This window comes from Dermacentor variabilis, chromosome 9 (genome assembly GCF_050947875.1).
Source record: "Dermacentor variabilis isolate Ectoservices chromosome 9, ASM5094787v1, whole genome shotgun sequence".
NCBI lineage: Eukaryota > Metazoa > Arthropoda > Arachnida > Ixodida > Ixodidae > Dermacentor > Dermacentor variabilis.
The window spans coordinates 123,370,166-123,397,880 of NC_134576.1; the positions used below are offsets into that span (position 1 = coordinate 123,370,166).

Sequence of the window (27,715 nt, forward strand, 5' to 3'; positions counted from 1 at the left end):
AGCAGCCCCACCAACCCGTCTAGCCGAATCACGCGCCAATGACGCCAAGATTAACGGGAGAAACAATTTCTACCGGCGGCTGTTCTATTTATCGCGTCCAAGGACACTCTGACACGTCGCGACATCTATCGCGCCACTGGCCCTGGGTAGATAACAGTGGCACAGTCCAACAGGGGACATTCTTTTCAAAGTGTGTCTTCTTTTTTTATTTGTCGATTCTTATCTCACTTCGCCGTTGGGTTCGCACGATGCCGCACCATTGTTATCGCTGTGATCGGCCACTCGGTGCGACGGATGATAAGAACAGAATGAAGTCCCTGAGAATGGGAAGAGATAGATAACCTTCACAAGATAAGGCTCCGAATATCGCGGGAAGATTCACCGTTAGAGTAGCTGCCAACAGCAACAATAATCGAGCCTGCAAGGGACCTTAAAGGACGTCTCCAAGGCCGTCAAGAGCTCTACAAGACACAATATTTTTTTCCGCTATCTTAAAAGAGTACTCACAAAATGTATCCTTTCTCAGATAACTGCCGACCCTTTAAAGAGGGGAGGAGGCCTCAATTCCTCAAATACGAAAGAAATCAGGCATTATAAAGAGTTTTACAGAGTGCACCAAGAGGACCGAAGCTTCGGTAGTATTGAGCAGGTATCCTCTACAATCTTCACGCATAAGAAAACTCGGGAAGGGTTTGTTTATGCCTCGCATCGCCGTAGTGGCATTACTGTAAGGAGGAAATGAGGGAGCGGGACGGGGGCGTGTACAAAGTCAAAATAGTTTGGATACACAGCTGGACAAGTTAACTGCGGGTAAACCGAAATACACAACCCAATGTCTAATGGCGCAATCACTACAGGAGCAATACAAAATACAAATTCAAAAGGTACAACCGATACAAAGTAAAAGTACATATGAAATAGACCGTCCTAATTTACAATGGTGAAACAACGACACCATTTTCGGTTATATTTATAACTAGGTGGTGATAAAGGTAACCATCCGTAGTGGTCAGGCGGTTTTAATGATGCATGAGTCGGTGTAGTGGCCGAAGCTGCGTAGAAGTCGTATTGCCGAAAGCCTTTCTTTCCTGTTTCTCTATTTTCTTTTTTCAGCAAGGTGCGCGCTCAGCCTTTAGGTGACTAGGTCATTGCGTGCGATTTGCGACCACTGCACCAGGCTGAGACACGCATTCGTGAGTGGTTGTGATGTCACGTGACAACTAATCTGCTTTTGGTGTGTGCTTTGAACTGTTCGCGTTAAACGAGGTTGCTATTACTTGTTGCGAGTTCGAGGTAGGCCCGCTCGACACCGGGTCTGCAGCTAACAACGCAAGAAAAAGGATTAGGCAAGATACACTGTTTTTGTGTTTGTTGTTACTCCTTTATTATGACGGCATTTGTGTGACTCTCATACACTGTGGCGGATTGTCGCCTCACGGACCAATGGTGGTACGCATTACGAAAACGGGACTTACACGACCGGCCTTAAATTTTCAACGCTTCATTTTCTTTTTCTTCTTTTTTCGTCATTCTGTTCCTTCATTCATTCATTCAGTCATTCATTCTTTTTTCGTCTTCTGTTTGTTTTCTAAAGCGTTCTCACGACAGACGATTTCTAAAGCGGAAATGTGGCAGCTGGTCGCGTTCAAAGCCCCTCTGTGATCGCGGGCTGACGCTGTCGCCGCCGCTTGGCGGCGCGACTCAACGTCGCCTTTGAGAGACTCAAAACTCCGCGCGCACGAGCGTCTGTAAGCTACACTGACTACACAGCCGAAAGTCGGGCTGCAGGGTCATTTCTCCGTTTCGTGGCACGTACTCTTTCTACCTAAGGGCAATAAAAAAAAAAGATGGCAGAAGAAAAGGACGTGGAACGCAGAATAGACGAACGGCGGCGCCGCAGCGCCTCTAGCAACCGGTTTCCCTCCTCGTAAAAAGCAAACAAAGGGATAAGGAGGCCCGGCGCGCGGAGGAAGGGCGAGGGCCGTTGTGAGAGAGAAAATGGGAGAGGCTGCGAAGGGGAGCGGCATTCCATTCCGTCCCATAGTTCCATTCCGCGCCCGCTCTGCGGTGGAGGGGAGTCGCTCGCGAGCTGTGCTTCTTTCTTTATTTTATTTTGCGTGTTTGTTATTACTCGCGTGTCTCGCGCTGAGAGCTGCTGCTCGCCGCTCGGCTTGGCTCGTGACGCTGTGGCCGGCGAGTCCACTCGCTGAGGGAGCATCCGCCATTCGACTGGAATGGCGGCTAGCGGCGACGCGAGGCTGCGCGGAATGGTGGCGGACTGGAACGACTCCCGCGACAGTGTGAGCTCGTACAGACGTTCGATTTTTGTTTCTTCTTTCGCCGTATGCAAGTGTGCGTCGTCTGCTAAAGAAGCGCTGTATTGCCACGTGTGGAATCGTGGACTGGGAGCAAAACCAGGGGGGTGCTTCGCGCTCACTGCAACTGCCATTTCGTACCTTGACGGCATCGAAGTGCTCTTCTCGTCGACTGCTAGCACTGCGTGTTGTCGTCTGCTAGGCGCTGCGCGCAGGTGTCGGCGGCGGACTTGAATCGGCGCTGGAGCGTGGCCTCGAAGAGATATTTCGCTCAGTTTTTGTCTCTGATTTCGTCGTCATTCTTCGTGGGTGCGTTTGACTGGTTGGCTTCGGCGTTTTGAGGAGCCGAAGCTTTTTAGCAAAAGAAGGAGCGCCCCTCAGTGACAAGACTCTCAAGGAATTGTGGTGCGCATGGCACTGCGCTCGTAATGGCAATACCACGGAATCTGGCAGTGGGAAATGTTTGGACAACATACTCGTGATCACATTAAGCTGTGTTGGGTTTGTATACGCGTACGTCGTCCGTTAGGAGGCATCGTTGCTTCGTCTCGTTTTTCTTTTTCGCAATGAATTTATGCACGAAGCTGGGTACGTGAAACGTGTTGCGAGGCGGTGATCGCTGTCTTCGAAAATACAGCAGTGTTGTAATGTTGCCAACATTTACATGGCTGAATCGAACGGTTGGCGCGTGGGTCGTCGCGTGTTGTCCACGAAAGCTGCCGACGTATTAGAATAAACGGCGCGGCTATGAGACTGGTTGGTCAGGTAATGTGGACTGCGTTCCGATATTGTTTTATTTAGGAGACGAACTCACTACTCGAGGTTTAAAGATCAAGATGGCCGATTTCGGCAGCGATGAATCGAAGCCACTCGTCGTGGACCTTCAAGAGCGCCAGAGTGCAGCCGTCACCGGATCGTCCGTGGCCGCGATAATCCATAGACGCACCTTCACCAGGGGGCCCCCGCCGGCATCCTGGCGCAGGTTCTACATCACCAGGACGGAAGGTACCAGACTAATAGGAACGTGCCTGCTCTGCAGCGAATATATCCACGCCACGGCCGGCGTTTCCTCGAACCTGCTGAGACACCTCAAGAGGAAGCATCCGCGAGAGCTCGAGATAGCGCTGCATCTTCAGGACTGCAAACAAAGAAAGGTCGGCCCGACGACGACGTCCTCCTCTTCTTCCTCTGTTAGCCAAGTGCCAGTGTCGACTGCAAGCGGAGATGTACTGGGCAGGGCAGCTCTGCCTCCACCGGTGCCCTACGAACGACCCGCGCTGCAAATGGCACCCGGCAACGTTGGCTCCTCCTCGGCTACCGTGTTCATGACGACGATGCACGACAGTTCGTCGACAGGCAGCTACATATTGTCCGACATGCCGCACGACGCTGTCGACGACCAAAACAACAGCCTGAGGTTTGCCTGGAGCCTGGACTCGTTGAACACGTCGATGACGCCTTCTTTCGTTGAGTCCCAACCCAACAACGAGATGACCGTGCAGACGGTTAGCAGGTACCCGGCCATTACGACCAACGATTGCGCATCCGCATCGTCTGTCGACAGTCCGGGAACGTCGTCTGCTACGGCGAGTCCCAGCGTCGTAGTTGACAGCCACGACGGTCCCCGGAGCCGCCGCAATGAGATCAACGACGCCGTCCTGGGACTGGTGTGGCGTGACTTGGAGCCGTTCGAAGTGGTCAACAGGCCGGGCTTCCTGCAGCTCATGAAGGTAATATTAAAACGCTGAGCATTTTTTCCCTAACTTTCCTTGGTCGTCCGTCTGGTCAAACTAGAGTGATCCCGGAGTAATCGAAAGTTGTGACTTGGTGGGCGGTACCTTTGCACCAGAGCAATATACAGCTATATACGCCCAATAACTTTAATGCGGTTTGTAACGCAGGCCGATCTCGGAAACCGTGCACTGTCACTTGAGCCACGCACCTGAAGTGTTAACCATCACAGCTAAGCGAAAAGTGTCTCCGGTAGCACATCTCAGCAGGCTTATGGGAAGCTATCGCTTGACTTTGACAATTTGACATTCGTTCTCTGCTGGTCTCTGCCCGCCTTATTTCAAAGTGTACGCAGTGTTCAAATTATGCTGTGAAACCGTGAACCTATCTCACTTTGCAAGCAAGTTCAGCAAAAGTTGCTGGGTTTAGATAGGACAAAAAAAAAAACTTACTGGTATTTGGCGTTAACCTCATGGAACGAATTGTCGTTCCTAGATTTTGTTTCATTCCCCTAGGTCACATTCACGTTAATGGAGAAAAAAATAAGATTGAATCATGTTGTACTGACCAAGTATTCTTTGAAAACACTGTTCTCGTTAATTTCGCAATAATATGTTCATTATTTGAGCACAAAATGAAGGTTATAGTGTTGTTTCTAATTTCGTACCAAGATCCTAGCGCCGGTACGTCAGTGTGACAATCACGGATTTCGAGGTATTTTTTAAAAATTATTTTATGGAATTGTTTCATTATGGCTTAGTAAGTGTTCTTCAATCTTGATAAGTTCAGTCTGCTCTTGTGGATTACAATGCACCCGGCCTCTACCGATAAAGAATTAACTATGCTTCAAAACCAGACACCGTCAAAATACATGGCTAAGTGGTGCGGCAATTTCTAAACGGCGTCGAAACCAGTCATCAGTTGTTGTTTTTTTTTGCGTTTCTTGTGGCTTATCAGGCCTCCTGTCGTGGTAAAATTAGCTTTTTTTTAATATTGCAGAGTGGTAGTTATTTTATTTGTTAACACAGCTCAACTCATTTTGACAACTGACAAGCAGTTTTTAGATACGCGTTTTTTTTTTTTTTAGTACGACGGAAAGCTTACCGGTCAGACCAAGAATTTAAACTTCAACGCGCATGTATTCTGTAGCAGCATTTTAAGGCAGCATATCTCCAAAATAGTGCTAGTCAGACAATTTTTGCAAAGCGAACATGACTTCGCCTTTCCTCGGCATCAGTTGCGCAATTGTAACATGTGCGCTAAGGTTAGCAAAAATTTATTTATTTATTTATTTATTTATTTATTTATTTATTTATTTATTTATTTATTTATTTATTATACCCTCAGGGCCCAACAGCATTGTAGAGGGGAGTGCTTAGAGTCACAATGAAAAGCAACACACAAGCAAAAAAGAAGAAACAAGAGAAATAGTGTACAGTAAAACGGCTTTCTTATGTAATGTTATGTAATCAATTCTTGAAGTTTTTCTTGTCAGCTGTGGTGGCAAAGTGCACGGGAAGGTGATACCACTCTTCGGATGTTCGTGGTAAGAATGACTTTTAAAGAAAGCATTAGTTTTTCATGATGGAATAGCAACCTTGTGGCGATGGTCGAGCCGATATGGCACATAATGGGAAAGGAAAATAAGTTGATCGCGCAGATAATGATGATGAAATACGTGATGAGAAAAAGACACAGACAAGCGACATTACGGCGTTGTGGTAATAATGGTAGGTCGAGGCTAGGTATCACGCTGCTTATACTGAAAGTTCTGTTATAGTTAGATAGGATAAAACTAGCCTAGTTGTTTTGAATGATTTTTAATGAATATTTTAAGTTTTCATGGCTCGGGTATCGAACTGATGCGGCGTATCTAAGTTTTGAACGAATTAGTGATATGCTAGGTAGCGTTTTAGTTTCGGGGGTGCGTGTGCACAGTTCCGTCGAAGGTATCCCAGAGCTTTGTTAGCATTGTTAGTTCCATAGTTATCGTGAACTGTTGACGTGGGGTCGGTTGTGATGTGCACTCCCAGGTTTTTGTAGAAAGGCACTATCTCCAAGCGTGTGTCATTAAGGTAATGACATTGCAATTCACAAGCGGATCGTGTTACGCGCATATATTTGCATTTATCATTTAGTTCCGTGCACCAATTAGAAATACCGTTAAGGACTGATAGAAGGTACGTTATGTCGCTAGTGTGGCCTATTTCGCGAAATATTACACAGTCATCAGCGAATAAGTACACATCAGATGACACACAATTCGGTAAATCGTTAATATAGATAAGAAAGAGTAAAGGGCCAAGTACAGTACGTTGTGGCACGCCGGAGTTGGTAATGCGTTAGCATTATTGGCGGAAACGAATTCGAGTCAGACGAGAAGTTTGCGGCCTATGGCAACTAAATGTAACTTATACGAGAATAATTGGTGACTCAGCTTGTCGAGTGCTTTCGAAAAAATCTAGAAAGGAACAATCGGCTAAGGATCCACGGTCGATGGTCACGTTAAGGTTGTGCGTGAAATATGAACTGCGTTTTACCGGAATAGGTTTTGTGTGAAGCCGTGCTGTGAATGCGTAAAAAAAAAAGAGTTGTATTCGAGGAACCTGACCAGATTTGAAAACAAGAGATGTTCAAGTATCTTGCTTGGAAACCTGATTAGTGGAATGGTCCGGTAACCGAGCATGGTGAATGCTTATTACCTGATTTATGTAGTGGAATCAGCTTCTCCCACAGTGACCCGTTATCAAGAAAGTGCCGGAAGATCTTCGTAAGTAATGTTGAGGAACAGCAGCTCGCGCTTTAATTTAAATTCGGCATTAATTAAATCACAACTAAGGAATGAAGGGGCTTTTAGCTTTCTGGTTGTTTCCCGTGCCACTTGGGTCAATATATATCGTTGACATCGGTAGGTGGTTCAATAAGAGTTCTTCAGTAACATTTGATTTTGTTCATAAATAATTCTCAGGTGTTAAGCTGCGGAACAATTTGCCTCTTGAAATAAAACTCGCAAGAATTTTGACATTACATGCAAATGCCACTTCTTATCTTGTCAAGCACGTTCTTGAGTTTTGTTTTTGTTTTGTTCGTTTTTGGCGCAGTTTTGTGATTATATTTAGTATTTGCCGCTTATGGGGGTATGATACTTTCGCTATTTTGTTTGTATAAGACCGCTAATTATTGCAATACATTTTTTGTATTGAACCCATCACTAGCCCTTTAGGCTATGGGACCAAATATCTTTGTACCCACTTTTCATATTATTGTGTAATAAAATTCCCTTTTGATTTGATTTGGTTTGACTTGTTCAGTAAGACTTGGTCTTGTTCAATGAGACGTGATCTTGTTCAATAAGGCTTTGTTCAATGAGACGTGGCCATAGCCGGTGGCGAAATAGTCAAAATGGTAGAAAAACTAGACAAACATACTTCATTAGGGGCTGTTGAGCACTCTTTAGAAGGTATGACATTTCCCAAGATGTCAAAATTGAATCATTTGGTTTGGGATTACTGACACGCCAAAACTTGCTTGGATCAGTTGTTACTACAGTTAGCTTGGATGGGAGCAGCACGGTATGCAAGAAATTGTGTTTGGCATTCCTTCGTGCCGTTATAGTTATATATTCGGTCGAAGCAAGTTTGCAAGCATTCTATTGAGCATTACTTGAAGATAACTCTGCAGATCTGAATACGCGTTTCTTTTGTTCTATGAGCGTTTAATGTTACGATTGTACCATGGAGCCTTGTGATTAGCGATAACAGTGCGAGGAAGCATATATTTGTTAGTTAAACCGTTAACTTTAGCAAAAAATGCATCTCCAATTAGCTTGAAGCGTGCGGACGTCGAAATCACGAAAGAAAGTTTCAAGAAATGCGCTGAGTTCATTGTTATTGGCACAGGAATTAACAAACGAATAGAGACGGATGGTCTTTATCTTGTTCTTAACTGTAGGTCGTGATAACGTAATATGAAAGAGTAGAGAATGGTCACACAAGCCTGGTAAATAATTTATGGGCAAAAAAAGAAAGATCAAGGCTTGTTCGAACAACATCGAGAATACTTTTGACAAATCTCGTTATTCTTATTGGTTGTGTGATTAGTTGAGAAATGAAAAAAAAAGCGAGCTTGATTAGAACTTATTTGGCACCGTTGTGGATTGTTCAGAATTCCATGTTATATTAGGAGCGTTAAAGTCGCCCAGTTAAAAAGAAAGTTAACGTAGGATAACCAGACAGCACCATGTTAATTACGTCGTGTAGTTGATGAGAGAAATTAGGTGTGCAAACACTAATAATATTTTGTCAGTTTATTTTATTTATTTTTTTATTTATTTTGCTCATACACACTGCAACCCTAAGAGGGCTATAGCAGGAGTGGGTTACAAAATCAGGGGTGCCATACACAGCGAAATGGGGTACACAAACCAAAGGTACAAAGCAAAGCACTAGTATAAGGTATATGTTAAGGAAGAAACTGGTCTCAGCACATACATATATGCCTATAAACGTAGTGAATAATACATGGTTTTAGAAATCACGGGCATCAACCAGTGGTTGCCTCAACAAAATTATCAAATGTCAATTCTCGTATGTTAGGGGAAGCTCTGCAATAGCTCACACTGTTTCTAGTTCATTGGTAGCATGGATGCACCGCGATAGGAAGTCCTTGGAAACGTCTAAGAGTACGCCGGCTCCTTTTCATGCTGTACGGTCGCAGCGATAGATTGAAAAAAAAAAACGAGATGCAATTGGGAAAAGTTTGTGATCCTGGCAAGCTGAACCAAAAAGAGAAATACGAAGGACTCAGGAAGACGGACAAAAATGTCACTGTACTCACAACTGATCTTTTTTTTTTTAGTTGAGCTCTTTGAAACTACTCTTAGCTATGAATAAACTGGCAATAACTACTATTCGAACTTAGGGTATCATGTTTCTTAGAAACGCTCCTTATATTGCAGCAAAGGAGCGACACATTTGGTAGGCAACTGCCACTACCCCTTGCGCGTCTTTACTTTTCTAACCCGCCGCGGTTGCTCAGTGGCTGTGGTGTTAGGCTGCTCTGCACAAGGTCGCGGGATCGAATCCCGGCCACGGCGGCCGCATTTCGATGGGGGCGAAATGCGAAAACACCAGTGCACTTAGATTTAGGTGCACGTAAAGAGCCCCAGGTGCAGTGGCGTAGCCAGAAATTTTGTTCGGGTTATGTTAATGAAGAGAAGAAGAAGTATTTTAATGATTGGAAAATGTAGAGAGGTCGGCCGGATAATGGAGCATCTGGCCTGCTACTCTACGTAAGGGAAGGGAAGAGGGGAAGAAAAAGGGTCACAATGGGGGATGATAATGGGAGGAACGAGGTGAAGGACACATTACACAACTGGTATCACAGGCGTGAGTCCAGGCCCGTGTCACCTGGGAAACGTGAAAGTGCACGCATTGTTTCTGTCGTCTGCCAACTCTGTGGCCATGCGCCTAGCAAGAGGTCCTCCGACAGTGGTCCATTGTGTAAATGTCTCAATGCATCTGCCATTGTCAGTCTTTCGCGCGCATACTCAGGGCACACCACGAGCACATGTTATATAGTCTCTACAGCGCCACACACTGAACAGTCCGAGGAGTCTGTCCGTCCGATAATGTGCAAATTTTTGCGCGTAAAGGCGACGCCTAATCGCAGTCTGTGTAGCAGGCATGTATGAGGGCGTGGAATTCCACGCAGAATAGGAAATTTCCTATCGGGATCCAGACTTTTAAGGCGGACGTGACGAGCGTCTGGCTGGGCCCAGTATGAAACTTTGTCATTCATACGTGTTTACATTCGTTTATATATGCAATGGCCAGTGAAAAATCTTAATGACGCTGTCGTTTGTTCCAATGTATTCCAATGTTTGTTCCAATGTCGTGTATCGTGAGCAATTGCACCGAAGTTATAGTCGCGACAGAGAGCACGTATAAAAAGCAGGAGTTCTGCGAGATATACGAGGGCAAGTCAAATGAATGTGAGCCTACAAACGGGGTACTTTATTTAAAAGTAGTCTTCATGAGAATTTAGACATTTGTCCCATTGACTAACGAGTCGCGTGATTCCCGTCTCATGAAACTCCTTGGGTTGCTGCTTCAAAAAGTCTGTAACTGACTCTTTCACGTCATCGTCCGGCACGAATCTGGTTTCCTTGAGCTGTTTTCTTTTTTTTTTCGTTTGCCCCAAAATGCGGAAGTCGCAAGGTGACAGGTCTGAGCTGCATGGGTGATGTTGCAGCGTTTCCCACTTGAACTTTGCCAGTTTTGTATTAACCACATCAGCGACGTGGGGACAGGCATTGTCGTGGAACAAGATGACCCCATTCGTCAATTATCCACGTTGTTCGTTCTTGATTGCGACATGCTGCCCTTCTGGCGTTTCACAATATCGGAAACAATTGATAGCCTCTCAAGATGTTGCAAATTCTATCAGTAATGGCCCCTGACGATAGAAAAAAAAAGTCAACAACACCTTTCCGGCGGAAATGATGGCCTTTGCGTTCTTTGGGCGTGGTAAATTCGAATGTTTCCACTGTAAGCTTTGCCGTCGCGTTTCAGGCTCGTAGTAGTGGCACCAAGGTCCCCGAACACAATTGCCAACAAGAAGTCGGCATCCTCATTGTGATACCCGATCAGATGAGTCAAGGCAGCGCGAAACTTCTCCGTCTTCTCGCGGTGGATCAAAATGTTGGGGATCTATTGCGCACACAAGAGCGGATAACCGAGAAGCTCATCAATTATGGCGTGAACCGAACCGTGGCTGATGTTCAGACGGTCTGCCAGTTCATCGATGCTTATCCTCCGTTCTTGTTTCATCAGCTCATCAACCTTTGAAATTGTGTGGGAGGTGATTGCACGATGGTTTTGGCCCGGTCTTGGAATGTCTTTGCAACTTTCCCGTCCTTTGAGCCGTTTGCTCCAACGCTTCACAGTGGCCAATGAAATGCAATGTTCAACGTACACGGCAGCCATACGGCGATTAATTTTTGCTTGGGAAACACCTTCAGCTGTCAAAAACTTCGCGACACCCAGCTGTTCAACTTTTGAAGTGTCCATTATGTGACGCAACCATATTCGACCCAGTGTATGAGAGCATTAAAGAACATTTATCGTCACACCTGTGTCAATTTTATAAATAAGACATGCCGCTCTCCTACGCGCATGCCTCGCAGAGAATGAACTGAACCATTATTGCGCGGTTAGGGTAGGATCACTTTCATTTGACTCGCCCTCGTACATTAGAAATTCAAAGATAGAATGGAATATACAACTGCGAAAATACGGCTTGATAAAGGATAAAAAAGTGTCACTGGAAACAAAGTTCACTGCACATATACACAAAATCTCCCAACAAGATATTTAAATGTACGTATAACTCTCCAATAAATGTACATATATAAGAAAAAGTCACGGTGTTTAATGCGTCAAACGAAGCAAATAAACATGTTGTGCAATCACAGATTCACAGAATCCTAGATTCCGCCCCCATCCCATCCACTCCCCCCGATGCATCGCGCGCGACGGAAGGCGGCGTGCTTGTTCCTCGCTTTTCTCCTTTGCGCACACAAGACTGAGTCACCATCGTCGGCTCACCCACTCCACCTCACCCCCTACGTTTTCACTCGCACATACAGCATGCGGCACGGGGTCACGATGTTATCACCCTTGGACTTTATACGAAACATGAGGGCGACGGCAGGAATGCGCCTGGAGTGTCCATATAATTGCTATCGCAATAATATAATAAACGTATCCGGCAACTGAAGCGTCCCGTCGCCCATTACTTTCCGCAAAAGAAGTAACAAAATCGAACTTTCACCATGCGGCAATTCGCTGCTCCGCAACAATGTATTCTTTTTTTCTGTGGGGCGGGGACACCGAAATGAAAAAAAAACGCATAGGAAAGTATGTTGGCCAGAATCGAATGCCTACTTTGGGCACCTAATGGGTCTACGGAAGGAATATCGAAGAAAACATGAGACGCTTGGTCCACTGAGAACCATACGCATGCTGCTCAGTATCCTACACCGGCGAAACAAGACTTTCCGGAATGGTTCCGCTCAAGGAACGCGGTGCAATCCTTCGAGTCCCCACAGTGATGGCGGTGAGCGACCATTGTTTTTTTTTCTCGTCTGCTAGCCAGAAAGCGTCAAAAACATTGCCAGGCGAAAATCCACTCGGCCAGAGCAAACCGAACGCGCACCGAAGTGCTCCGCTCGGTGGTCGGGGCCATACGAGAAAAATGTGTGCGCTCTGGCTGGCTCTGGCAGCCCGCGGGTAGGGTAGCGAGAAAAAAAATTGAAGCGGCTCAATGTGTCCCCGCGAATAAAAGTCAAAGTAGAAAAAATAAATAAGAACGTAGTTACTTTGGCTGGCTTTAGTGTCTTGACATGGATGTTCTGGCTTAGGTTAGAAAAGTTGATATTTTTTTATGTGACATGACTGCATAAATGAACCACCACAACGCTGCGTCTCATTCGACCTTGCTGCGTGCTTTGTCAACTTGTCTGCTAGTGTGTTGATTTGGCTTCTCTCGTTGTATGTTCCGATGTAAGACTTTAGAAAATCAATCGACCTTTGGCGTCAAATGTTTATAACAACATTAAACCCACAAAGTTACGCAATTGAAAATGTAAAGCACAACCTTGGAAATGTCAATGCACCTTTCACATCAAGAGCTTATGAGATTTATACCCATAAGGTTTCGCAATTGATATCCATGCGCTCCATATATTCCGCGGCCTCAGTGATATGCCGCGGCGATCCCGTTCGCCATCAAAACGCCCTTGAAACTTTGTGCTTGGATGGGACTGCTTGGCGTTATTTGACTCCCGGTGTATGGGCGTTGCCACGAAATCCAGCCCGAGTTCGCAATCTTCGCGGTTAAATGTCTTTTCGAGCGTCAAAAAGACATTCCAGACAAAATCCAGAGTGATTTCCGGCGCCGGGGGTCGCGTTGGTCGGCGGTGCATGGACAGCACGAAAAAATTTCGGGGGGTGGGCTGAAGCCCCATAGCCGCCCCCCCTGGCCACGCCCCTGCCCAGGTAGTCCAAATTTCTGGAGTCCCCCACTACGGCGTGCCTCATAATCAGAAAGTGGTCCTGGCACGTAAAACCCCATAACTTATTTTTTTTTACTTTATCCGTTCAGTCGTGCCCATGTTGTGCCGCGTTTGTTGTTTCCGCGCGTGCTCTTTTACTCTATCGGTTGCGGTATCGCACACGTAGTGCTTTCAATCAATCGCTAATTTCCTGAGCCGAAGCCGGAAAGGAAACTGCGCAGGCTGATTTTTGGCAAGCTCGAACAGTCTTCTGCTAATGTTTCCCGTGGCGGGCGAAAAGTCTTCGCTCGCAGTATAACAACTTTCTTTTTTCTCTTTTAATCTTGCTATAGAGCAGCGAGAATGGCTTCTTTTAATTTGAAACTTGAAAAACCTCACGATGATGGGACGACACTTGTGAGCCGCATAAGGTCCTAACTGGGGAGCGCATTTCATGGAATTGCAGGGTAGGACCTCGGTCACACCGGTGAGAGCAGTTTTTATGCGCTCTTCAGAGTATTCCCGCGAGTCAGGAATGCCATGGAAAAGATTTCCGTGTCTGGATCTGTCCTCTTGTTCGTCAATGCTTAAAGTGAAGGTATCATCATGCTGAGTAGTTAGGCTTCCTACTGACGCTTGGAAGCCAGCCTTAGTTTGGTTATATCGATCGAGCGATTTCGTTCTTTTCTTACGAAGATTTCCAGCCTCTTCTGCATGCTCCCAATGTTTTTTAGTGTTGTTTTTTTTTTCATTGTTCTTTCGGCAAGATTTTATTGCGTTACGTCGAAAACTAACTCAACACACACAATTATATAAATTCACCACGTTGTTCTGTTCATAATTATATTTCATTTTCAGCCTCCTCAAATACTCTTCAATTATCATTCGCTAAATATTGCTACGTAAAGTTCTCGTTCAGACTTGTTTTTGTACAGTTTTTCTTCTCGTACCATTCAGTGCTGGAATGCTTTGCCCGGCAATGCACGTGAATGCCCTTTAGATGAATTTCTTATTGATGTTTAATGGTTGGAATGTATCTGTGAAATTCATTGTTCTTTTCCTACTCTTGCTATAGTCAAATGTTTGGCTTCAGTGTGTACAAATAAATAAACCTGACCCTTAGCCGACTGCACAGATCAAGAGCGAACGTCTTTTACTCTTGCTCGAAAGATTGGTCTGGCAAGTTATCTGGTTCTACCAAAACCGCGGATCGAGTTCGAGGGCCGGCGTTAGATTCAACACATCCTCAACGTACTAACAGGAAAATCATTGAAAAACCATCACCAGCAGTTTCACAAAGCATCTCTGGGCGCGGGAGCAACAGCAAGATGTGGATCGCCGGACTTATTTACGAACATACAACAGCGTTTGCACACCTGCCGAGCACATAGTGAGTCGGTCATAAAACTTTGTTATCGATACCGGGAGTGATAGGTTCCGCTACGCGACCAGGTGCGCCTCAGTCGGTGCTGAAGGCGACCGCCTCTTGGGCTCGTGCTGTGACCCGGACTTGTACTTCCGAAGCAGAGCTGACCAGCAGGGTCTCACACTTTTGCGAGCCTACAGGCTTCTGGGGTTCCTCAGGGGTGTAGGTCTGCGGGGCACTCAAGCACATAAATGCGAAGAGTGAGCCGTCTTCACAGCGTTTCACCCGCGCCCAGTGAAGAGCCAAACGGTAGGCGAACTGTTCAAATGAGCCATGCAGTTCGACGTCTTCGTCACTATAGCTGCCTCGAGGAAGGGCTGTTGCGTTCGCTTGAAGCAAATCCACGGAAAAGGCAGCTGAGAAGATCTTGACGGTTCGCGCTTTCGTACCGTTGCCACGATGGCGGCTACGATCTAGACGAGGGATTTGCCATGGACCGAGCTAGCATCACCACGGATGCAAACACGTTTCTCCTGGCTGAAGATTGATGCCGTCACTGATGGGGCTGACGGTGTATCGTTGAGCTGCACCGAACGCAAGGATGCGTGTACCGGCGAGGCCGACCATCCGCACAGGCAGGCAGCACTGCAATGCAGAAAGAGCGCAAACTCTGCAGGAGGAGGCAGTAAAAAACTGCCGACTGGTCCCCTACGGCTGCCTAAAAGTCAAATAGTATATTTTAGTTCATTAACGAAATTGCTGCTGAAGGCTTTCTTGCTGCTAAGGTCTGTCTCGTCACGCAGTGTATCCGGTAAAACGGCAGGGCCCTGCGTATGAGAGTTTCTTTTTTTTTAAAGAGTGTTCCAGATAAAATGGAACACCTGGTACATATCTCGTGTGGCGTCTTTCTTGTTTCTGTAATTGTTTTCCTTTTTTCCCTCTCTTCTCACGCTTTAACCAATAGATCAACACCGCACCCTGCTGTTGTTGTGAGCCCGGTAGCAGACACTTTCCGAATAAAAGCTTGCATGCAAACGTAATCGCCTTTGCGCACGCTAAGAAATAACGGTGTCCTCACTGCGCGTGTACCGTACCTTATTGGGTTCCTGCAACTTACGTACTGTCATCATACTTTCAAACGCGACCAATTCCGAAACTACACCAGTGCGTTGTTCCCTTTCCGGGTTCACCTGAACTTTTCACAGTGACTGCATTCAGACTCCAAAGCGTACATTTGGGACTACTACACGCTTAAATACCCGCTACAGAGTGAATGCGCGTGTCAATTCCATGTGTTCACCCGTAACAGGAGTTCTGATCAGCTTCCTGTTCGCATTTCCACCTATGTTGGTGGTGCGTTATGTATCTGGCCTGCTGCTCTGCGCAGGGCGGGTAAGCATGTGACGGGGGCTTTTTCCCAAACAGTATACAGTTGACTGTCTCTATAAAGAAATATTGGGGACTCCAACGTAACTCGTTATACAGGCCACTTCGTTGTAAATGTCGTGCACCGCACAGCTCACAATAGCACCGGCACAGAGTGGTTCCTTCGCTATACAGCTCATCTCGTTGTACAGAGGCGTTTGTTGCAGAGGCGCTCGACTGTAGACTGTGCCTCCAGTTCGGTCGCCCGTGAGGAAACAGTTTGCGTGCTTTGTGACTTGTTCTCGTGGTTGTAGTGCACGGTCGTTATTTTCCATCTTGCTTTCTCTCTCTCTCTCTCTCTCTCTCTCTCGCTATCTATCTATCTATCTATCTATCTATCTATCTATCTATCTATCTATCTATCTATCTATCTATCTATCTATCTATCTATCTATCGTTATTTCCCATCTTGCTTTCTCTCTTTCTTTCGCTATCTATCTATCTATCTATCTATCTATCTATCTATCTATCTATCTATCTATCTATCTATCTATCTATCTATCTATCTATCTCTGAATGAAAGCTCTTGGTTCCAGGCCGCGGCGCCCGACTACGAGCCGCCGACGGCCGAGAAGATGGCGGACGTCCTGCTTCCCCGGCGACTGGGCCAGCTGCGGGACGCCCTGTCGCCGTCGATCGCCAAGGCGGCCGCCGACTCCGCCTCGGCGGTCATCGGCGTCTGGCTGGGCGAGTCGGACGACGTGTACGCGAGCGTCGACGTGTCGTACGCGACGCGCCACTTCCGCACCGAGACGAAGAGCGTCGCCTTCAGGCGGGTCGCCGCCGATCAGGACGCCGCCGACGCGGTCCGCGACGTGTTCGAGTCGGCGCTCCAGCGATGGAACGTCGACAAGAACGTACGGAGAAGATTCGGAGTTATTGTTTACGAACGTTATCGAGTGTTCTTTAAGGAGAGCTCGAAGCCTATCATCCTGAGGGCAGCTCAATGGCACCGACGTGTTACGAACGTGAAAAAGCAATTGTTAATGCCTTAACATTAGAAGTGTCAAAGTCGAAAAGAGTGTGTGTGTGTGAAGTGTGGGAAGTTGGTCACGTGGAAGAATATATATAGTGCAACTGACAGTGGTCATCGGCTCCGGACCACTGTCAGTTGCACTTCGCTGCTCCAAGAGGCACTTCCTGTGTGAATTGAGCTCCTGAACAACACATTTTCAATGCGGTGAACGCGGTTTAAATCATGGATGCGGGATCTCAGAGACATGCGAAGTAACGCTAACGCATTTTTCTCGCATTTCCCGCTAACTCACAATTGAACTTCCTTTTTTTAGTATTCTGGTTAGAAGCCAGAAGACGAATGCAAAGGGCAGATAGCCGGTGGACCATTACAGAATGGGTGTCAAGGGAAGAGAAGCGCAGTGGAGGACGGCAGTAAATTAAGTGGGGTGACAAAATTAGGAAATTTCTAGGCGCAAGATGGAATCAGCTAGCGTTAGACATGGGCAATTAAATATCGCTGGGAGATGCCTTCGTCATGCCCCCAGTGGACATAAATACAGGCTGCTGCTGCTGATGATGATACTAGTAGGATCCAAGTCCCAGTGGAGGCGCTTTCTGCATTAACAGGCGCAGGTCTTGAAGGCTATGCTTTCGCTGGATGCATGCGGCGGGAGCGATCACGGGAGCCCGAAACACGTCACAGACTTTGGGTTTTTAGACGCCGCCTATTATGCCGTGTATAGCGGGATACGAGGCACGCTAAAGCTCTCCATTGTCGTTCAATACCGACCACGCCGCTGCGTGAAAAAAAAATTGCGGTCTTCGTGCGGTTACGACCGTGGCGAGTTTCTTTTGTGTCTTTTCGATAACCCCGGCAGCGTATCATGCGAGTTCTGGTGGATAGTCCGGCCCGCACGGCCAAGACCTTCTCCTTTCCCGGCTGGGCGAGCGACTCGAGCCACGGAGGAGGCCAGGGAGGCGTGGCCGCCTGTTCGATGGACTCTGGAGAGTTCGACCTGAGCCACGAAATACTGGAGGAACTGGACTCGTCCGAACAAGACTGGTCCATAAGCTCTAATTACCGCCTGCACTGTGCCCTGCGGAGTGCATTCGACGTGGTGAGTACGCTTTCGTTTATGTATATAAATGTAACACCATGTGCTTAATGTGTATGTGCAACACGATGCAAGTGCTTAATTAAATAAATTATTTAACGACTATTTGCGACGGCTAATCAGAAAGTATTTGCCCCTATCTTTTATTAGCCAAAGTAATGTACATACAGGTAATTACAAATACACGTACTATACTACGTACCTTACGCTATTTTGCCACATGGTCCCCAAACAGGTTCAGACCATTTGTCTCAACGTAGCACTAAATTTGAGATGCTCCTGTCGCCAGTCAGCGACACACGCGGCTTCCCCGAACGCTCGTTGTCAGGCAAGTCTTCACGTCCTTTTGCGAACTCGCAACACCACCGCCACAAGCCTGACACCTTGTCCCCATACGTGTGCTGGATTTCCCTGTGTATTTCGATGGGCGTTCGTCTCTTGCTCCATAGAAAAGGAATCGCGCTTCGTTGCTCGTACTCCATGGACGTGTGAAGCACAACCGCCATCTTCAACATCTGACAGCAGCGCCGTGCCGCGGAGCTACCGGTAGATATGGCCTGGCCGGTGCAAGAAAAATCCACCGCTGGGAATCGTTATGGTGGCTTCGCAGTTACAGCCGTGATTTGTCTAATGAAGATACTTTTTGATTCGCCCTCGTAGTGTGTGTGTGTGTGTGTGTGTGTGTGTGCGCGCTTTGAGGCGAAAGCCTTATATGTCTCATTGGTCAGTCCCTTGAGCGAAAACGCGTCGACGACATTGAAGGTACAAAAAGGCTACGAACCCACGACCTTCGGTGGCAGTCGAACCCACGAACTTTTGATGTTAATTGAGGCCACGAACCCTCGACCTTTGGTGAGAATCGAACGACTACCAGTCTAAGCGAATTAAGAGGTATGTGTACCTCATGTGTCCTTCTTTAATGCGTCGGCACTGGGACTGTCGCCTTCAAGTCTTCTTTGGGATAACGTAAGAGACCCTGTGAATTTTTTTAATGGACGTAGGCATATCACGGAAATGTGGCCTCGCTTATGGTTTCTGTTTAGTGGTGTTCGCCTCCAGGCGATCCATCCGAAGGGGCCGGATTCGACTGCATGCTTCGTGCTACTTAAAAAAAAAAACGCTCGAAATATAGGAATATTACCCGGTATGTATGTATAAATAGAGCAGGCGCAGGCGCATTCGCCCTGCGTATAATATAGTCGTCTGAGAAACGCTGAGAACGGCGCGAATGCAAAGCTTGATAACCTAACAAAGCGCGCCCGCAGTGTACAAATACACAACTCATTTGCGAAGCCGTAACGTGTGGCGATGTAACTTACGGCCCGACCTTAATGTGCGCTTCTACTGCTCCCTAAGCCTGCGGCACCGCCGTAAATTAATGCACATTTTAAGCTGCGTGGAAGAACAGCTAAAGCGGGTTGTTAATTATTCGCGACGCTATAGTTCAAAGCTGCAGACTCGAGGTGTTGCGGGTTCTACAGGAAAGGCAGCGTGCACCACCGCCGAGAAAACCTCGCGGGTTGAAATATTTATCGTAAAAAAAAATGGGGGGGGTTCGCAAATGTGTGTCTAATAATGTACGCCGACCGTCTGAGCGTGCGCTTGCACACGGGAGACCCGAGCGGCAAACGAGGTCTGGGCAGGTGGGTGGGCGGCAGGAGGGGGCGAGGGGGAGGCAGGGGGGGGCAGAAAGGGCAACGCGTGTCTGAGCGCAGACCGGCGCCTAACGAGCACTCGAGCTAACAACCTGTGCCCCGTGTTCGTTCCGCACTCGACGACGACAGAGGAAGGGTAACGTCGTGTAAGCTGAGGCGCCGAGTGGTTCGCGGTGTACCTTCGTGATGTTGGGGTGGGAGAAGTCTTTCGGACTCGGGACGGCGCGCGGCATTCTGCAATGCTAGCCCCTCCCCCTGCAGTCATTCATAATAAGTACAGCCTCGGTTTCGGTCGGTTGCTTTGCGCATGCGCGTTCAGACGCGTCTTTCGAGACGATCTTTCGTAGTAAGGTTGGGAAAAATGGCAGTAGAGCGCGAAAGGAGATCTAGAAGAACGTGGAACTAGGCTGGTTAGTAATCAATCTTGGCACAAAAAAGAACGCATGGCCGCACAACGTCCCTCGGTCTCTCTCTATCTATCTTTCTCCTTGTGTGTGTGTGTCTATGCGTGCGTGCGTGCGTGTATGCGTGCGTGTGTGCGTGTGTGTGTGTGTGTGTGTGTGTGTGTGTGTGTGTGTGTGTGTGTGCGTGTGTGTGTGTGTGTGTGTGTGTGTGTGTGTGTGTGTGTGTGTGTGTGTGTGTGTGTGTGTGTGTGTGTGTGTGTGTGTGTGTGTGTGTGTGTGTGTGTGTTTGTGTGTGTGCATTTAACTCCCCGGTTAGGCAAGTGGGCACAGAAGTGTCCCGGCTTCACACACGGCTTTCTTAAGGGTGTGATCTCTCCTGGGGAAAGATCCTGCGCCGTTGAAATCCCGTCGAGCACTTTGGGCGCAACAAAACCCTATAGAACAGCCTCTGAGCCACTTCCGTGGAGGCAATTTTCTGTGGCAACCCAAAACACCCGTTAAGTGGGGATACTCCCACGGGTTAGCCCCCATGCAGAGTATCTCACGGCCTCACCGTTGCTGTGAGACGATAATAAGCTCCACGAACCAACCAAGCATTCCGGCAGCCGGTCCTTCCCTTCTTCCAGGACCAGGACGTGGTCAGTCTTGTGGCCCGGTGCAGCCGCGTCGTGTCCGGCATCAAGGCCAGCGCGCGCGACGCGGCCACCGTGGCCGGAGCGACGGGCGTGTCCTTCCCGTTCCCGTCCAGCTACTCGGACGAGTGGACCTCGCAGCTGGACTGCCTGCGCGAGCTGTGCTCGGTGTTCACGCAGCACGCGGACCTGCAGGAGCGCATCTACGCCTGCAAGGAGGTGGGCCTGACAACCAACGACGTGGCGCTGCTGCAGGACCTGCTCGAGGTGCTGGCGCCGCTCGAGGAGGCCACCAACGCCTTGCGACAGCCGCAGGAGACCGTGGGACTGGTCCTGCCCGCGCTCAGGAACCTGCAGGTGAGCCAGGGAACCACTGGGAGTGCGGAATTATTTGGGCTTGTTGGTTCGGTGCATGCAGTTTGCTGGACACCGTAGCGTTTAGGCAAGCCGCACGAGAAAGAACGACAGCGCGCTAACTTTGGACTAAGTTTTTTTATTAGTATTAGTACTAGTAGTGGCATGTTTATATCCGAAACTAGAGCACCGAGTACAGACCGTTTTACGAAAGTGTTTAGGTGCCGCCATCTTGGGCTGTCAACGCTGCTGTTTTCTGTCTTTAACGACGAAGTGTGCGTTACTACAGTCGATTCGCAAGCATGAAAGTAGTTGTATAAATGCGTTCAGCGTTTCATGACCATGTTACGGCACTGTGCGTCCGATAAAACACAGAGATTGTTTGCGTAACAGCCTACGATGGCTGCGCCCGTGAATGCTATATGAGAGCGTCTATATATAGCGACGAACTGAAACAGGCAGCGCGTATCGTCGCCACGTGCGGTGTCAGCAGAGTCCAGACGGCGCATTTCGCTTCTACTCACAGCTATAACAAAGTGAGCGCTTTCGCAGCTAGCACACGGCCGGTTTCTTCGAAGGCCAGGAAGCCGTCGCCTTCAAGGATGTGCGCTTTCCGGAGGCACCACACTGAAATTGGTAAAGGGAGCGGCAGCGTTCGCTTGCGAAGGGTCGCTGCATGACGTCATTTTCGTTCCTAGTTCTTAAAGCGCTGCTTTTCCCTGCAAAGGCTTCCGGACTTGCCTGACCGTGGCTGCTAGGTGATGCTGCTGTCTTAAGTACTTAAGCAAAAAAAGTTTCCATTACGAGTCCAGTGGTGGGATCGAACGATTGGGCTCCAACCCAACAGTCCGATGATCTAACCATTAGACTTCATTCGCACGTATGCTTATATCCTGCCAACCCCAGGTATATATATCTTTGAGATGATCGCCGCGCGTTTAACATAGCGTAGCACAGGCTGCGCGAGAGCCAGTTTTCTCTGCGCCAAAGACGCAGGAACGAAATGGGCACATTTGTGTCGTTCGATTACCCGCTCCAAGAAAGCTTGGCTTTGTATATATCCCAAGGTATCCGTTGGATCGGCGTAATATTGTCTTCTCGTTTTTTTCGACCCCACGCGTCTTTAGTTAGTAACCGAACGTTTACAGTAGCTTATTCTGCCCGTAAGGTTACCGGCCTAACTTCTTGCAGTATTCAAATTCCCTGCTATCGCTGTGGATGCTCCCGGCGAAACAGCTAATGGTTTTTTTTTTTTTTTTACAGCGAAGCTGCATATGTCTAGGTTCGGAAAATGTTTTGCCTCTGTCTATCGAGTCGCATCGACGGAGAAAATGAAATGCCATAGCCTACCAACCAATCTTTCTTTCTCGTTTTCTTCTGACGTAGTCATCACCCCAATGACGTTATCGGCAGTTGCGCTTTGGACTTGCTATAGGCAGGGCGCGCGTAGTTCGCCCTGAGGAAGCATAACGTGCCCTCAAAGATCGCCGACGTGAACAACAGCGCGATGGGGCGCGATGGGGCGCGATAGCGACGGGAAGCCGCGGCCGCCGAACGCGCAGCGACCATCGGTCGCGACCATCGAGTAGCTGCTTTCTCACCGTCGAAGTGCAGTGGGGCCCCTCTGGAGCGTCGGCGGCGGCAGCAGCGAGAATAGAGAGTTTTAGATGAGGGGACTCAATCGGCTTGCGTGCGCTGATCTAAAACTCTCTAATATGTGCGATGACGGCAAGCGAATACGACCGACCAGGAAGCGGGCCGCGGATGTCAAGCTCAAGTGGTGTGCCCGTCAGGCAGGACCCCCGAGTACCTTGAGTTTGAAAAGCGCAAGGCGTAGACGTGGCTACAATCCATCGGCATTAACGTTTCCCCCGGGGCGACGGCGAGGTTCGAGCGGGAGTTTGTGGGCAACTCGTTTGGCTCCAGGTCTGTGGTGTGTGTGATCGACTGTGGTTTGCCGGGAACTGGACCACCATCGGCCGTGTGCGTGATCAACATCGGCGTGAATGTGCGGCGATGGCTTTGCTACCGTGTGTGTGCACCAGGCTGCTGCTGCTGCTGCTGCTGCTGCTGCTGCTGCTGCTGCTGATGATGATGATGACGACGACGACGATGATGATGATGATGATGTGTGCACTCGGGGTGTCCTGACGGGCACAAAGCTTGGCATCCGCGGCCCGCTCCTCGTCGGTCGTATTCGCCCGCCGTCGCCGCACATATAAGAGAGTTTTAGATTAGGGGACGCGAGCCGCTTGCGTCCCCTAATCTAAAACTCTCTATTCTCGCTGCTGCCGCCGCCGCCGCCGCTCCAGACTCTGTAGTTCTTCGTCGGTGTACCACAGCGACCACAAAGTTATGGTCACTGTGGTAACGAATGAGAGAAAATAAAAGATGATAACAACCATGAAGTTACGTGTACGTATGTGCCTTTATTCAATCATTATAGCAAGAACCATATAAATAAATATAGTCATCACAACAGTAAAGCCAAATACAGCTTCGCTAGTTATCCTTCTTCAGAGTGGAAGGGCACTAAGTTTTCTTTTCCTGTTTCTTTTTTCTTTTTTTGCCGAATTCAGGCGCCCCGATCCAAACTTCAAAAAAAAAAGTGGCTTGGGAAATGCTTTCGGACAATACATACCAAGATCCGGCACGATGTTGGAATTTAAATGACTCGAAGGTTGTTTGAGTTAGGGAAGTAGCAGCAGTAGCGAACGATGCGAACGCAGCCTCGTCGCTTATAGCTTTGTCACAAGGACGAAGGCGATTCTCGTGGGAAGAATGTTGATGGGAGGCGTATGCATTGAGGAGTACGACACCTATGTAAATACATATAAGGCCTGATACCGTGCCCCAGTAGTGCTCTGTCCAGTTTATCCTCTCTTGTGTGCCGCGTGTGGTTTTTACCGCATTTTAAAATAGCTATAATGAATCGATAGCAACTTGCCCAACAAGAAGTTCTCTTAAGTCCCAGTGGCACAGTCACTTTATTTATTTATTTATTTATTTATTTATTTATTTATTTATTTGTCACAGTGCCCACAGCGCCAACAAGGCATTATTAGGGCGGGGGGGGGGGGGGAGGAGTTACACACTGCAGTTTGAAATGCTGAGATATGTACAGGTATTCGTTGAACATCAAAAGCAACAATCTGACATAGCGCATCAAATAACAATAATAAAATATTACATTATAAAAAAAGTAAGAAGCTACATCAGGGAATCGATAACAGAGTTGGAAATAATGGTGGCAACATGGTCTGTTAAGCTATTCCTTTCTGAGATTGTGCGCGGAAGAAAAAAAAAAGAATGTCTAATCCTCTCCGTATTCCCTAACCTTCTTTTGTGTGATCGATTCGTGGAGAGACTTAATGCGATATGAATACATAGTTGTCCATGTCTATGCCCATTCCAGAAAGAAAAATATATATTTGGAGACATGAAATATATCGCGCGTGATCGGCCGAGAAAGGCTACATACCCACTGACTGACCCAAACTGTCTTCTAAGCCAGACAGCGGCAAGCCGTCTATTCCGGCACAAATCGAATGCCCCGGGTTGTATACTTGCCAGTAAAACGACAGCGCATACTCGGTGACCAAAGTTGTCTGCTATATACAACGAGAAATATATCCGGACAAAAAAATGTCAAAGAGCTCCAAACTACGGGGAATAAGAAATAAAATAATAAACGACAAACGTTCGCTTTGAAAAGTGTCTCGGGCAAGAGCGTTCTTTTATGTCGTTAGGGATCGCGCGAAATAATTGCAGGGCTCGCGCGAACCCTTCTTCCGCTCTCCCTCCCTCTCTCTCTCTCTCTCTCGTTCTCGCAGGTCAGTCTGACGCGGGCGGTGGCGAGGGACAGCTTCCAGCTGAAGACGATGGCCGAGAACCTGCTGCGCAGCATGGAGACGCACTTCGGCCACAGCTGGAACGACCCGGTGCTGCTGGCGGGCGCGCTGCTGGACCCTCGCTTCAAGGTGGCCTGGTGCGACGAGCAGACCGCGTGCAAGATGAAGGAGGCCATCGAGAAGCAGCGCGCCGCGCTCAACCTCCACTGCCCGCCCGTGGTCGCCGTTCAACGCCGCGACGCCGACGCCGGCAACAAGGGCCAGAAGCTGTTCCGGAACATTCGGAACCTGGACACCTCGTCGACCCAGCAGCCGGGGCCGACGACGCCGCTGGGACAGGAGCTGTGCCTGTACCTGTCCGAGGACACGACGGAGGACACCGTGACACCCCTGGGCTACTGGAAGGCGAATCAGCCGCGCTTCCCGATCCTGGCCAGGCTGGCGCTGTCGGTGTTCGCCGTCGGCGGCACGCCTGCCACCGTCGACGAGGTGGCCTCCGTTGCGGCGGCGATTCAAGCGGCTCGTCGGAATCGCTTCACCGACGAACAGTTGGAACAGGTGGTGCTTCTGCGAAGACACCTGATGTAGCGATGTCACGCGACCTTGGGGACGCTGTAAGCCGTCCAGGACCGCTATGCCGTCGCCCCGAATGTACCAGGCAATCGCTCGAAGAACTCGTTCTGCTTGCTGCGGTATACTGTTCAGACGAAGGGCAAAAAAGAGACAGGACACACATTGCACGCACATGTGTGTCTGTCTCGTTTTGGTCCTTCATATAAACAGTGTAGCTCAGCAAGCAGGATGATGTCATACCAAGCTAGCCCCAGTCGAAGCTTTACTGAGCGTTCGACGAAGACAACTGGATCTACGAAACTCATTGGTCAGGAAGTGTCTGTGCCGTTCTGAGGACACGGCTGCAGGTGACACGCGATGACTCATCGGTTACTAAAAGACAAATCGGCCGTGCTCCGTGCTTGTGGACAGGCTGGTGGTGACTGTTTGCCGTGGGTGGCACGTTGACCACCGACAAAGAGGTGACGTCTGTTACGGTGGCGACCGAAGCGGTAAGTCGGCATCGCTTTGCCGATGGGCAGTTGGAACAAGTGGCGCTTCTGGAAAGGCGCTTGATGTGGCCTCGCCTTCAGGAATAAGTGGTTTACGATGTAAGCGGTGCAAGACTGCCGTGCAACGAAGCAACCGTACTGACGAAGCTGGTTGATGCCGGACTCGGGTTGCTGATCGCCCTACATTCGGCTTCGGTCGAGAACCTTCGCTGTGCCATTCTCGGGACACGACACAGGAGACACGTGACGTCCCTCGGCTATCGTTATTTAGGAACACGTGGTTGTCACGTGATAGCACGAGCAAGGCCTTCGAAGTAGTGACTGTGGATGCTGGTAACGCCGCCACTGTTCCAGGATTGTTGTGTTTCTCATATGACCTGCCGCTGAATGCGTGCGAGATAAGATAACTTTTTAACGTAATGAATATTTCATGATTCTATCATTGGACGAGTAAGTTTATGGAAGAGGCGTCATGCTCCGAGTCGTGTGCATCCGTGTATCTTCATCAAGAAGCAACGTTTGAAACAATGCAAATGACTGACATTGTCGGCAAGCCTTCTTTCTACCTCAGATTGGTTGGCATGATCCGTTTTTCGGAAAGAGCACAGCCTACTACCGCTAATAAGAGCCCTGCTAATGACATTAGAAATGTATACGAATTCAAAAGCTCGACGTTTTGCTGCAAACGAAAGCTGCTTATAAGTATAACCATCCTAATTATTCACTATGTTAATTGAAAGAAGCGCGAACCAGACAAAGGTACGAATGATAACGCGATGAATTTCTCTTCGTCCTCCCATTCATAACCAAACCAACGTTCCTTTTTGTCGCGATCGCTGGCATTGGGGTAACCGTAGCAAAGATCGAAGTGCTCTCTTATCAGAACGCGCGCATTACCGAAAGCAATGAGGGCCCGCTTGGTTGGTGAGAACATACCGATTTCTGTTTCCTATCGCAAAGCGAGTGAAATTAATCGAATATAACTGAGCGCTTGAGGCATGGCGAGGGATGCCCTATGCGCTATTCCACTGATCATCAGCAAAAGCCAAATTTAGATATGTAATTAACTACCTACTAGATACTACGGGTTGCGCCACGATTACTGTGGCACACTTCGCTCGCTAATTGTGCGAACGATTCCCGAAGTCATTTGTTCAATAATTTCATCAATCGTCCTTTTGTATTTCGACTGCGTTTCGTGCTGGTCTGTTGATTTTTTTCGGGAACTCGCGCGCCCTATAGACAACATCGACCCACAATTTCGTCACGCTTTCCTTCCGAGGTAACCAAATTCTAAAAACTCGCCGCAAGATTGTCCACTTGCCTCTCAAGCTTTAAGTGATCTAATGCTTTAAATGATCTAATCGTGCCGTTTACAAAACCGCGATACCTGTTCTTTACGGAGAGCTATTGATTTGTAAACTTCGTGCTTTTACATTTCTTCAAGCTTGCGAATTTTTGAAAGTTCTCTCAAAAAAATTCAGGCCCTAAATCGAAATTCCGCTTGCAGCAGTCACTAGAATTTAACTTTCTCTCACAAATGCAACACATATCATTAAAATCGGTTCAGGGGTTACCTCAATAAAGCGCGTTGGCGTTTTACGTGTATTTCAATAGGCCGCGTGGGAGTTGGGCCGGAGCTAAAGCTCCTTCTCAAGTCTCGCTCGTTGTCCTGGCCCCACTTCGGCAAGCGGTCTTGGACTTTGCAGCAGGACGGCGCTATAGCACAACTGAACAGCCACTTGACACCACAGCGGCGGGGTCGCATGCTCTCACACCAGTCTTCATTCC

General features: G+C 48.3%; 1 protein-coding gene across 3 annotated transcripts; it reads left to right on the forward strand.

Annotated features, from left to right (window-relative positions):
- Nucleotides 1–2,065: 2,065 nt before the first annotated feature.
- LOC142557402 (E3 SUMO-protein ligase ZBED1-like) lies at nt 2,066–26,066 on the forward strand. Of its 3 annotated transcripts, none has more exons than XM_075669204.1 (6): nt 2,066–4,045; nt 5,542–5,592; nt 16,429–16,749; nt 17,728–17,967; nt 20,629–21,012; nt 24,843–26,066. In XM_075669204.1, the coding sequence occupies exons 1-6, from the start codon at nt 3,152–3,154 to the stop codon at nt 25,446–25,448; spliced, it is 2,496 nt and encodes an 831-aa protein (XP_075525319.1). In that variant the 5' UTR covers nt 2,066–3,151; the 3' UTR covers nt 25,449–26,066. The 3 variants fall into 3 exon arrangements, with proteins under 3 accessions (XP_075525319.1, XP_075525320.1, XP_075525322.1); XM_075669205.1 differs by having other exon boundaries at nt 2,068–4,045; nt 20,650–21,012; XM_075669207.1 differs by lacking the exon at nt 5,542–5,592 and having other exon boundaries at nt 2,068–4,045.
- Nucleotides 26,067–27,715: the final 1,649 nt, after the last annotated feature.

What these genes read in the sequence shown, in the direction of transcription:
- LOC142557402 (XM_075669204.1), top strand. Translation starts at nt 3,152, where the DNA reads ATGGCCGATTTCGGCAGCGATGAATCGAAGCCACTCGTCGTGGACCTT. An exon ending in CCACTCTTCGGATGTTCGTG is followed by an intron (nt 5,593 to 16,428) that starts GTAAGAATGACT and finishes TCTTGGTTCCAG; the next exon opens with GCCGCGGCGCCCGACTACGA. An exon ending in CCGCGCTCAGGAACCTGCAG is followed by an intron (nt 21,013 to 24,842) that starts GTGAGCCAGGGA and finishes TCGTTCTCGCAG; the next exon opens with GTCAGTCTGACGCGGGCGGT.